At 38.8% G+C, this 13,032-nt stretch overlaps 1 protein-coding gene across 1 annotated transcript in view; it reads left to right on the top strand.

Annotated features, from left to right (window-relative positions):
• LOC126094608 (GPN-loop GTPase 3) overlaps positions 1 to 10,669 on the top strand; it is a 29,694-nt gene extending 19,025 nt beyond the window's left edge. Inside the window, exons 3-4 of the mRNA XM_049909088.1 lie at positions 2,104 to 2,424; positions 9,329 to 10,669. Coding sequence (XP_049765045.1) covers positions 2,104 to 2,424; positions 9,329 to 9,593 — 586 coding nt within the window. The 3' untranslated portion in view covers positions 9,594 to 10,669. The remainder of the gene's footprint in view (positions 1 to 2,103; positions 2,425 to 9,328) is intronic.
• Positions 10,670 to 13,032: the final 2,363 nt, after the last annotated feature.

The following is a 13,032-nucleotide window of genomic DNA, read 5'->3' as shown; positions in this document are numbered from 1 at the left end:
ATCACTGCCTTCCCCTCCCCCTCCCCAATTCTCTCTCCTGCCTTGGTAAGGCTGAATAAAGGATTTACTTCTTTTGTTGGCTATAGGAAATGCTTTTTCCAGGAGCATGCACTTCATTGTGTTTCCTTCAAGGTAGGAAAACTTCTTAGAGCTGCTCTCTGGCCCCCATTCTGTTGCAGATTTGAAATGTTGTTAAAACATTAATGTGGAAGTCACTGTCATCTTGTGTTAACATGAACTGGTGTTCATTACTTTGGAATCAGTTGTGTGCAAAATCATAGCGGTAACATCCACTTACGCCATGGGATTATGCCATGTGCCGGCCTTGACCGTTATAATTATATGCACACACAACTTGCTCTATGAGCTGTCTGTATACTATGCACCGATGTTGATGGGGTAGGAATTGCCATGCTTATCAACCTTTGTTTTCATGTCCCTTACCTCTCAGGGTCAGCAACAGTATCGCCTGCCTTATTCTTAAGATGAAGTCCCACGCTTCATTAATTAGGACTCCATGGGGGCCAGACAAACATGACTGTTTATCCATCAAGTTATTCGGAACTGTGGATTGATGTTGTCCCTGCTATAGAAAATCATCCAGATATATTCTTAAATGGGCAATAAATAATCATTCCATTGACTTAAATGGGCAATAAATAATCATTCCATTGACTTACTGCTTTTTTGCTGTGTATTTGTGACCTTCTTCCTGTCCTATATTATATAACTACCCCTGGTGGAAACACGTACTGTAAGGTCAGCACCCAGTGCTGTCATGGTCAGGGGACTGAAGACCTACAAGGAATATAAGATATATTTTGCCTGCTGGTAGGGAAGTGGTGACAGATTGGACAGCTAATTTCATTCACACTACAAAGATACATAAACCAATCTCGCCAATGTTTGTTGTGGGCTTCCTAAATGTAACGTACTAATGACCGAGGGAGAGAAATGATTCCCTCCCCAAAGAAGTATTAGTAAAGGCAGAATTGACTTTGTGAAACATTGCTGGCTCTTATTTAACAAGATTTCATGAAATTATGAATGTAAGTGAATAGTAAAGTCCTCTCGCCTGTATCTCTGATAGGGATTGAATAGCATACTCCACTATCTATTGATAACAAACAGGTAAATATAAGGAGTATCTTTTATAATATCTGAATGACCCACTTCTATAATATCTGAATAACCCATAGAATTTGTCATGCAGTATATTATTGTAAATGGCAAGTGGTGTCCTTGCTGAGTGAAGTTGCGCCATGGCTAAGCTACTGGACCTGCATTTAGCAGGATTGAGATTCACATTGCTATCTGGTCATCCTCATTTTGTTTTTCCATGGTTTCCTTAAATAATTTGATGCAGTTGTTGAGATGCCTCCTTTGAAAAGACTGTAGCTGATTTCCACTATCTCTTATCCAAGCCTTGAATGATACTCTTGTCCCTAACTACTTCATTCTAAACAGTATGTTCAACGTCTTCATTGTTTTCTTTAAGTATACTTTGAAACAAAAGTAAAACCTGGAGTATTTCAAGAAAGATTTTGTTCAATGTGATTATGATGACATCTTTCATGTATGGTTATGTGGTGTAGCCTAATTTATTTGACATAGTTATGTATACAGGAATATGCACAGAACAGTTTTTTCAGGTGCACGAACAGATGTTTGCTTGGTTGCAGATGTGTGTAATTACTAGCCTTTGATTGTAGTTGCCATATAGCTAACACAGATATTCAGTCCATAGAAAGTAGATCATCAGGTAACATGTGGCAGGAGGAGCTGACCCTGCATGAACCTCAATTTTCTTTTGAATTTGTTGGGATTTACAGTTTATTGCCTTATGTCCAACTGGGAGCTTGTTGAAGACCTCTGCACCAGCATAAGGAACATTACTCTGAAGTCTGCATAAGGAGTCTATTTGTAAAAGAAAATGTTAGTGATCCCCCCCCCCCACACACACACACAGATACCCTTGCCTTTTTTGTGATGTTGGGGTAGTATACCAAGAAAAGGAAGAGGATTGCAGATACACCATTTTTAACAGTGAGTTATATATATTAAGAAAACTAAAAAATAATCATTGTGTTTTCTCTCGTATAGGTACCTGGTGGAGAATATCGACTGGTTGGAAGAGCAGCTAGGTGAGGATGAGGACGACTACACTCTGTTTGACTGTCCTGGGCAGATAGAGCTGTACACACACATGACAGTCATGAGGCAGCTTGTTGAACATCTGCAGCGTCAGGACTTTCGCCTTTGTGCGGTGTTCCTCATAGACTCTCAGTTTATGGTAGATCCTGCCAAGTTTCTGTCTGGCACAATGGCAGCATTAAGTGTTATGACAAATTTAGAACTTCCACACATAAATGTCTTGAGCAAGATGGACCTATTAAGCAAGACTGCACGATCACGCCTTGACAGGTAAAGCTTCTGTGCTGTATCTTGTGTAGAATAATGATTTTTTGCCTCTTTTCTGAAAACTCTTCCCCATTTTTCAAACTTTGATTATTTAAATAATCCTAAATTGCTTATGTCCTTTTTTTTGTTGTCTGTTCAACCCCTTTCACCACCTTGAGAAACTATTTTATCGTTGCAAAAATTAACAGTTTATCTTGGGAGTCTGATTAATTATAAAAGCTGTTCTCTAGTAGTCATTGTTTCAGGAACTGCTATGCAAACACTAACCTCCCATCTCAAATACGAGTGTGGTTTGATAAATCTGGTAAATTTCCATAAAAAATGGAACATTTTTCTTGCACCTTCATGGATGGTAATCTTGATTATTTCAAGGATTGTGTGAAGAATTTTAACAATGCACTGCATTCAGTTCATTTTTGACAACCATATGAATTGTTCAGTGTCTTGGCTATGATTGAAAATGGGGAAAACTGAGTTTTGTGCTGTTATCATTTGAAGGGTGGACTGCCATATAGATCAAAACAGAATTGGAAGAAGTTCATGCAAGTGCTGCAACAACTTAGATGACCATTTACTTTTGGATTAATGACATTAAACATGCTTGGGCAAACATCGAAGATGATATGCCCTCTGAATGTCCAGTTGAGGTTACCACAAAGGGAACCATTGAGAGAAGCCATGATATGGTAATGCAAGGCCACCAACTAGAAATAAGTGAGATTGCTGAGACCGTAGGTATCTCAACTGACTGAGTGCATAATATCCTGCAGGAAGAATTGGCTATGAAGAAGCTGTATATGAGGTGGGTGCAACGATTGGTCACAATCTATCAAAAGTGCATCTGGCGATACATTTCAACACAATATCTGGTGATATCTAATCCAAATCTGCAAGACTTTTTGTGCTTATTTGTGACTCATCACTTAACATTTCCGGGCTGAGATGCCGTGGTCCATACATAAGAGTCTCCCCTGATGTTTCGCCTTCGACTGTGGAAGGCATCCTCCGAGGACAATCGGCGAACTACAACGATAGCACTAGTGAGCGCCATATATACAAGCCATCCAGAGGGCGCCGCTGTCAATCACGTGATGTCGGCTGTGCTGTGATCTCTGATATTGCCAACTTTCTCAATTGAAACTAAGGTAATCATGAAATAAAGTTTAGTGAGATGACCGTCATAGCAAAGACGTCGCATTATTATGTGTGAATGTACAGAGAGGCTATTGAGATTGCCAAACACTGCAATAATTTTAATACAAAAGATGAAGGAATTAAGCTGGATAAGATATGGATGTCAACGTTGCAGCAACAGCGTGACAATCGGTTAGTTTCAATTGAGAAAGTTGGCAATATCAGAGATCACAGCACAGCCAACGTCACATGATTGACAGTGGCGCCCTCTGGATGGCTTGTATATATGGCGCTCACTATTGCTCTCGTTGCAGTTCGCCGATTGTCCTCGGAGGATGCCTTCCACAGTCGAAGGCGAAATGTCAGGGAAGAGTCTTATGTGTGGACCACGGCATCTCAGCCCGGAAATGTTAAGTGATGACAACACCTGCCATGGAAGCCTTCATTCTATGATTATTTGTGACTGTTGATGAAACCTGGATCCATCATTTCATGCCATTGTCAAAATGACGTTCAAAACAATATATAAAGTCTGGTGAAAATGCTTCGATGAAGGCAAAGGTCACTCTTTTAGCTGGTAAGGTGATGACCAATGTTTTCTTGGATTCCCAAGGAATAATTCTCATAGATTACTTGGAAAAGCATAGAACCATTGTTGGAGTGTTTGAAACTTGCAGTGCCTGAAAAAAGACAAAGGTTGGCATGCAGAAAAGTTCTCTTTCACCAGGATAATGCACCTTCTCACACGTCAGTGACAACTATAGCAGAAGTGCATGAATTGAGCTTTGAATCAGTTCCTCATCCACCCTGTTCACCAGGCGTGGCCTCGAGTGATTTCTTCTGTTTCCCAACTTGAAACTTTGGCTTGCTGGGAAGAAATTTTCATCAAATGGGGAAAGAATAGTTGCAGTCAATGAGTATTTTGTAGACTTTGACATAACCTATTTTTCCAAGGGGATGAAGAAGCTGGGGGATTGCTGGACCAGCTGTATATCTGTCAAAGGAGACTACATCGAGAAGTAAGGTGAGTTGTGTACAGAACAGATATTTCTTTCTTGTTTTTTACCAGACTTATCAAACCACCCTTGTAGGCCAGTATGTTTTTTCAGTATTTCTTCGTACTACAACTTTCCTTTGTGTGGTATTGATTTCAGCTAGCTTATGAATAACAGACCTGATAAAATAATGCAATTACCTGTTTGCAGTGTACATTTATTTGAAAGAAATAACTATTTTCTGCATTGAGCACATATTTCGAAATTTTGTCAGTATGGGCACATGACAGATTTGGCCCCCCTGGATCTTGTGTGCAATACAATGCCAGAAAAAAGAACACCAATTGAGAGTTTTACAATTCACTACACGTTTATTACAGAAACAGTAAATGTAGAGTACATGAAATTATTACATTTATGTTTCAGTAGCTCAAGTAGTTCTGAGATATCATGTAAGGGCCATTGCTGAAACATTCATATTGGTGCACAGTTTAGCAAGCACTAACTCTGCCATGTGGACAATCCTACAGGTGGCAAATACTAGCTTGAAATATGTTATTCTATGCGTGCTCACCTGTTTGGGTAGCTCTGTTGTCTCGGCGGATGAGTTACGTGAATTACTTGTCATTCCTTCATGCTGCCTACTTGCCTAATTGGAGACAAATCCCAAGTTTGTGCTGGCTGCACATTTTGTGCAGTATATTAAGTTTCATGGGCAGAATGTTAGTGAGAATTATTATGTTTGAACAGCCTATCATCACCTGCTGCTAGAACAGCATGAAAACTGGCGAATAACATTCTGCATGTACCGGCCACTGTCAGGATTCTCTCCACAAACATGAAATTGGAAGAAGAGTGGTAACTTACTACATCCCAGTCCATATGGCCTACGATGGAATCAGCATATCATTGACGAATATGCTCTTTGAGATACCAATCACGAGGTTTACCTCTTAAACACAAATGCCTGTAATTATGTGCAGGCAGACTTTGTTTTCATTGCTGAATACTGCACTGGACATGACTTGGACTACACATCAATGAGCTAATTTAAGCAAGACAATGGCAAAACAGGCCAATAAATTTGAGCACCTTAACGATGAACAAGGAACTCCTAGGTCCAGTGATGTTCACCATACTATTGTCAAATTCTCCGATAAGGAACTTGTCGAAGCCTCCATCTCAATTCTCAGTAAAGATATGAACTTTGCTCAAGTTTCACAATTGCTACCAGTTACTGAATGGAATAGAACAAGCAGTGTAGCAAATCCCGAAGAAGCGGCAAATGAGGTAAGCCTTGCTACTAGCTGGATTTTACCGACAGCCAATCCCTGTAAGTCCAATATTATTTGGGTGAAATCATTCAGGGAATTGTCTTATTCCCTGGCAAGCATAATGCTAAAGATGTCCTCAGTGCTACATATTATCATAAGAAAGGTGGTCTGTTATTGAAAGACAGGACATATCAAATTCTCAACAGGATCCCACTTTGCACTTACCAGGAAGAGAGGGGAGCTACTAAAGAACTGTGTTTTCTCTGAGTAACTACCCAGGACGTAAAGTCTGCTTAAAATACACAGACACGGTGTACTGCTGAGATCAAGTGTTAGTGCTATGAATTCTACTACCCAAAGGCTAGCAAAGTTCTTAACCGAATTATTGGTACCTGTAGAAATCACCTTAAGAAATCGTATATGTTTGTTGTTATCGTAAAGCAGATGAGGATAGTCCCAAGTGAAGTCATGGTCAGCCTCAATGTTGTCTCCTTTTTTATGAAGGCACCAGTGGAAGCAACATTGCAACTATTGGCTGCTCATTTCTATGCTGAAAATTTAAAATTATTTTGGCACATGTAGATGACCATTCCTTTTTTGCACAGTGGAAATTAGTACGAAATAACTGATGATGGAACAGGTATGGGTTCCCCACTGTCACCAGCCATAACTAATTTTTTTTCCTGGAGGATTGAGAAGAACGAGCATTGAACAGTGATCCCTTCTATCTATCCTACTTCTTCAGATATGGTGACAATACATTTTTAATCTGGTTGCTTGTCAGTGAGGTGCCACAGCAGTTCATCAACTGTATGAGTGGTATGCATTGTAACATAAGATTTACAGTGTAAATGGAGTTGCCTTTTGTAAATGTGTTGGTTGAAAGTAACTCAGATGGGCGACTTGGCCTTTCTGTTTATAGAAAAGCGATGCTTACAGACGTGTATCTCAGCAGGAGTGACTTTCACCATCCAGCTCAGAAGGGATCTACACAGTGCCAGAACTATTTTGGTCCAGGACCATCTCGGCTCGGAGATTAATCACCTGATGATGGCTGTAAGAAGGAACAGGTATTCTGTCCATGATATCGGTTCAACACTGTCACGAAAACAAGGTTGTGACACTTTTCCACAAGGGCAGGAGGAATGCCATGTAGCAGGACTTCCATTCTGCAGTGCAGCATCTAGCAAGGTGGGTAGAGTCTTAAACAGAGAAGGAATCTGACCAGTCTGCCAGCCAGCTAGGGAAATTAAATAAATATTGTGACACGTTAAAGATAATCTGGGCCTGAGAGTACCAGGGATTTATAAATTTAGTTTGAGTGTGGTAAAAGTTATGCGGGCCAGTCTGTATGGACTGTTGCCTATCACTGTGTTGAGCACCAGCGTCACCTTATACAGGGTGTTACAAAAAGGTACGGCCAAACTTTCAGGAAACATTCCTCACACACAAAGAAAGAAAATATGTTATGTGGACATGTGTCCGGAAATGCTTACTTTCCATGTTAGAGCTCATTTTATTACTTCTCTTCAAATCACATTAATCATGGAATGGAAACACACAGCAACAGAACGTACCAGCGTGACTTCAAACACTTTGTTAGAGGAAATGTTCAAAATGTCCTCCGTTTGCGAGGATACATGCATCCAACCTCCGTCGCATGGAATCCCTGATGCGCTGATGCAGCCCTGGAGAATGGCGTACTGTATCACAGCCGTCCACAATACGAGCACGAAGAGTCTCTACATTTAGTACCGGGGTTGCGTAGACAAGAGCTTTCAAATGCCCCCATAAATGAAAGTCAAGAGGGTTAAGGTCAGGAGAGCATGGAGGTCATGGAATTGGTCCGCCTCTACCAATCCATCGGTCACCGAATCTGTTGTTGAGAAGTGTACGAACACTTCGACTGAAATGTGCAGGAGCTCCATCGTGCATGAACCACAGGTTGTGTCGTACTTGTAAATGCACATGTTCTAGCAGCACAGGTAGAGTATCCCGCATGAAATCATGATAACATGCTCCATTGAGTGTAGGTGGAAGCTTAGGTGATGAAACTAAAATGAGCTCTAACATGGAAATTAAGCGTTTCCGGACACATGTCCACATAACATCTTTTCTTTATTTGTGTGTGAGGAATGTTTCCTGACAGTTTGGCCGTACCTTTTTGTAACACCCTGTATACAGGAATTTTGAAAAATCATCAGAGGCCGACACAGCTTGTTAAATAAAAACAAGATTTTGTTGAAACACACAAGAATTCTTGCCCACACATCAAAGTATTGGGAATCTGTGGTCAGAGAAGTACTTGATAGTAAAACGATGTGATTATTGTTTTAATAGGCACACCGTCTATGCACTTAGCAATGTATGGAAACATGTACTGGATAAAGAAAGAGCATGGAGGAAGACTTCTTGTTGTGAGTGATGATGCTGCAAGCGACGCCAGATAAAGAGTGCAAACATAATCAGTGGATGTAAGGAGTCCCACCACCTCAGTTCGCACCATTTCCGTAATGTCACTAAGACGTAATCCAGCCAATCACATGCAGTCCTCCAGAATATAAAAGACAGAATCTTTTCCAGTTTCATCATGGTCAGGCTTAGCACCTGAAGACGATGGTGGAGGTTGTCATCAAAAGCTTGGCATTTTAACTTTATTTGATATAGCAAGTAAACTAACATCTTAGCCATGGCCTCTGTTGTGAAAAACTTCGTAGCCATGAGTATCACATGTCCTACAGTCATAGGTTGTTCCTCGTACAGCCTTGGAGGCAGCAGTCTGTCAGTTAGAACAGGCCTAAGGCCTAATCTGTGAGTTGGTTTACGTATGTATACTGATCCTGGAAACATAACTCCAAAGAAGTTTGTGATCTCAGCAGTATGTGAACTTGAAAACATAGAACTGACAATAGAACAGAAAAAAATCTAGAAATTTCCCTGGCATTATATGCCATTATACCTAACTCAAGAAATAAAAGTACATTCCTGTGAGAGCAACAGGAACATGTAGCATAACCATAAAAGTTTGCTTAACTCTGATGTCCATAATCTTGCTGCTTGTTAAATAACAAATAATTGCAGTGCTTGAATCATCTCATGAAAATTTAGTCAATGAAAAGGAAGTAATTAACATATTCGAGGGGTGATCATAAAATTTTAATTATCATCACCAAAAAGTTAAATTTGTGTGTTTAATATTTTGTTTTTTTTGTCACTCACCAAAATCTCGGTATTAAATATGCACCACTGTCCAAGATGAAAACTGTAGTCTTGCTTTTGTATGTTGCTTTCAAGTTCTTTTATTGTAACTCAAACTGCTAATAAAATTGATATTACTATATTGCAAATAGCTTTGCTTTCTGCTCTCATCTTATCCTTTTTGGAAACAAAATATTGGATGTCTTTGGAGTTTCTCGGTGCTTGAGGATCAAGGCAGGGTACCGATTTCAACTACTTTTATTTATATTTTCTCAAATTCTCATATTGCTGTGATTGCATTTTCAGTTACTTGGAACCAGATCCTCATGCACTGTTAGGAGAAATGGAGACTACTTCAAAGTGGAATCAAAAGTACAACAGATTAACAGAAGCAATTGGACGCTTAATTGAAGATTACAGCTTAGTGAGATTCTACCCTTTTGATGTAAGAGACGAGGAGAACATAGCAGACATTATGTTGACAATAGATAACATGATTCAGTTTGGTGAGGACTCAGATGTAAAGACCAGAGACTTTGAATATGAAGATGCGGAGGATGATGATGATTGATATTAGAAATATTACTTTGTGTACAGTGTAAAATATGATTATTTTTTTATATGAAATACAAACTTATTATAAAAAAAATGTTTCTGTCAACTTTGTGAAGTATGTTTCATCATGTACTTCAAATTGTTTCTTGCCAACATAAATTACAAAACTGTAATCACAAATTTCATTTTATTGTAATATTAATCAAATGTCTAACACTGAATGAATTTTAAAGAATTAGTCTGGGCTGTTTGTCATAGGAATCAGTGCAACCTAAATTTGTGTCCAGTTAGCACTAGCTTACAAGAAGAATCTAATGGATGTACATTATGATGAAATTACATATTCAGTGTAAATAATTTTGGACAAGAGTAGTGCACATGCTACTTTTGTGACTAGACTGTCGAATGTTAATTTCAATCATAGATTGTTGAATGACTGTAATGAATGTATTGAGTCATCTGGTAAATTTGAACAATGTGGCAGACGTGCATCTTCAGTATGTTTTGTGTAGTCATGTACTTTTGTATTTTAAAATTTTGAAAAATAATTTTTTAATGAATTCTTCTATCAGATTCTACAGTTGTTTTAAATTTATCAGTTAAACTTAATCAAAAAATTTAAGACTGTTGAAGTTGTCATATAGTTTCCGTCGTTTAGGAGTAGATTTGGTTTGTCACTATTTAGAGACAGTTGCCACTTTTCTTGTGTAAATAATTTTGCAATTGGTTTTGATCTTAACTGATGACTTTACTAGACGATAAGTGACAGAATCGCCTGTGAACAATCTTAAGAGGGCTACTCAGATTATCTCCTAAATCACTGGGCCTATAACATTCCTTAGGGGATGTCAGATATCACTTACGTTTTATTTAACGACGTTATGTCGGTTATCATAAACTGCGATCTTTCTGATGGGAAACCATGAATCTAGTCGCACAATAGAAATAATACTCCATAGGCACACAATATGGCTAGTAATCTCTTATGCGGAACAGTGTTGAAAACCTTCTGATAATCTAGAACATGTAGTCCGTATGTGATCCCTTGTTAATAGCACTCATGACTTAGTGTGTGAATAAAGAAATAGCTGTGTTTCACAAGAATGAAATTTTATGAATCTGTACTGACTGTGTCAATACAGCATTTTCATTGAAGTAATTCATAATACTCAAACACAATATATGTTCCAAAACACTACTGCAAATTGAAATTGATGATACAAGCCTGTAATTCAGCGCATTCCTCCTATTTCCTGTCTTGACTATTAGTGTGACATGTTCATGTTCCCAGTCCTTAGATAAGAATTTTTCTTTGAGCGAGCATTTGTGTATGATTGCTAAGTAAGGAGCTGTCATATTAGCATACCCTGAAACCCGAAGTTCCTGACGAGGGGTATCAGCTTTTTCAGTAGTTGCAAGGGCACCAATTAGGATATCAACTAATCCGGCCTTGTAGCATCAACCAAAACAGCTTTGCTGTGATGGTATTGTGAACAGCTGGAAGTAAGGGGACACTACAGCTGTAATTTTTCCAGAGGCCATGCATCTCTACTACATGGTTAAGTGATGGTATCATATTGGGTGAAATAATCTGGAAGTAAAATAGTCCCATATGGAGTTCTCTGGGTGGCAGTTACTCGGAGCAAGGAATGTTAGATCCCTTAGTCAGACAGGTAGGTTAGAAAATTTAAAAAGGGAAATGGATAGGTTGAAGTTATAGTGGGAATTAGAGAAGTTTGGTGGCAGAAGGAATGGGACTTATGGTCAGATGAATACTGGGTTACAAATACAAAATCAAGTAGGGTAATCCAAGGATTAATTTAATAATGACTAAGAAAACAGGAAGGTGGGTAAGGTACCAGGAAGAGCATAAATGAATGCTTTATCATAGCCAAGGTAGACACAAAGCCCACAGTAACCAAAGCTTATATGCCAGTTATCTCCTCAGATGATGAAGACACTGGAGAAATGTGTGGTGAGATAAAAGAAACTGTTCAGATAGGTGGGAGGTGAAAATTTAATTATTATGGGAGACTGGAATTTGATAATAGGAAAAGGAAGAGAAGGAAAACTAGTAGGTGAATATGGAATGGGTGAAAAAACTGAAAGACGAAACTGGTCGAATTTTACACAGAATATAATTTAATTATCGCTTGCACTTGGTTTAAGTGTTGTGAAAGAAGGTTCTATATGTGGAGACCTGGAGACACCAGGTAGTTTCAGATTTATTGTATAATAGCTTTTTTGATTTAGATTTTAAATTGTAAGACATTTCCAGGGGCAGACTCTACCCACAATTTATTGGCAATGAACTGTAGATTAAAAGTGAAGAAACTGCAGAAAGGTAGGAAATCAAGGAGATGGGAGCTGAATAATTTGAAAGAACAAGCGGTTGTTGAAGAGTTTCAGAGGGAGCATCAGGCAATGAGTGACTAGAACGGGGGAAAGGAATATAGTAGATGATGAATGGGTAGCTGTCAGTGATGAATTACTGAAAGCAGCAGAGGATCAAATAGGTAAAAAGACAAGGCAGAAATCCTTGGATAACACAGATATACTGAATTCAGTTGATGAAAGAAGAAAATATAAAAATGTAGCAAATGAAGCAGGGGAAAGGGATCGCAAACCTATAAAAAATCAGATTGATAGGAAGTGCAAAATGGCTAAGCAGGAATGGCTGGAGGACAAATGTAAGGATTTAGAAGCATGTGTCACTAGGTTATAGATCAATACCTTCTGCAGGAAAATGAAAGAGGTTGTTGGAGGAACGAAAGCAGCTGTATAAATATCAAGAGCTCAGATGGAAAACCACTCCTAAGCAAGGAAGTACAAACTAAAGGTGGAGTGTATAGAGGGTCTATACAAGAGAGATGAACTTGAAGGCAACTTAATACATTGGAAGAGGGCGTAGATGAAGATGAGGTGGGAAATATAATACTATGATAATAATTCGATAGAGTAGTGAATGACCTAAGCTGATACAAGGCCTTGGGAGTGGACAACATTCTGTCAGCACTACTGATCGTCTTGGGAAAGCCAGCCATGACAAAACTCTTCCATTCGGTGTGCAAGATATATGAGACAGGAAAAATATTTTCAGACTTCAAAAAGAATATACTAATTTAAATACCAAAGAAAACAGGTACCGAGAGGTGTGAATATAACCGAACTGTCAGTTTAATAAGTCATGGTTGGAAAATACAAACATACAGAAGAATGGAAAACTGGTAGAAGCCAACTTTGGGGAAGATCATTTTCGATTCGGAAGAACTGTAGGAACACACGAGACAAAATTACCCTATGACTTACCTTGGAAGATAGGCTAAGGAAATGCAAACTTATGCTTGTAGCATTTGAAATTGTGATGGTAGCAGGAATAATATATAGGCACGGAAATGCTATTTACAATTTGTACAGAAACCAGCTGGCAGTTATAAGAGTCAAGGAGGCATGAA

Source organism: Schistocerca cancellata, chromosome 1, assembly GCF_023864275.1.
Source record: "Schistocerca cancellata isolate TAMUIC-IGC-003103 chromosome 1, iqSchCanc2.1, whole genome shotgun sequence".
In the NCBI taxonomy this organism is placed as follows: domain Eukaryota; kingdom Metazoa; phylum Arthropoda; class Insecta; order Orthoptera; family Acrididae; genus Schistocerca; species Schistocerca cancellata.
The sequence above is the reverse complement of the archived record's forward strand: the minus strand, read 5'-3'. Positions and strand labels throughout refer to the sequence as shown.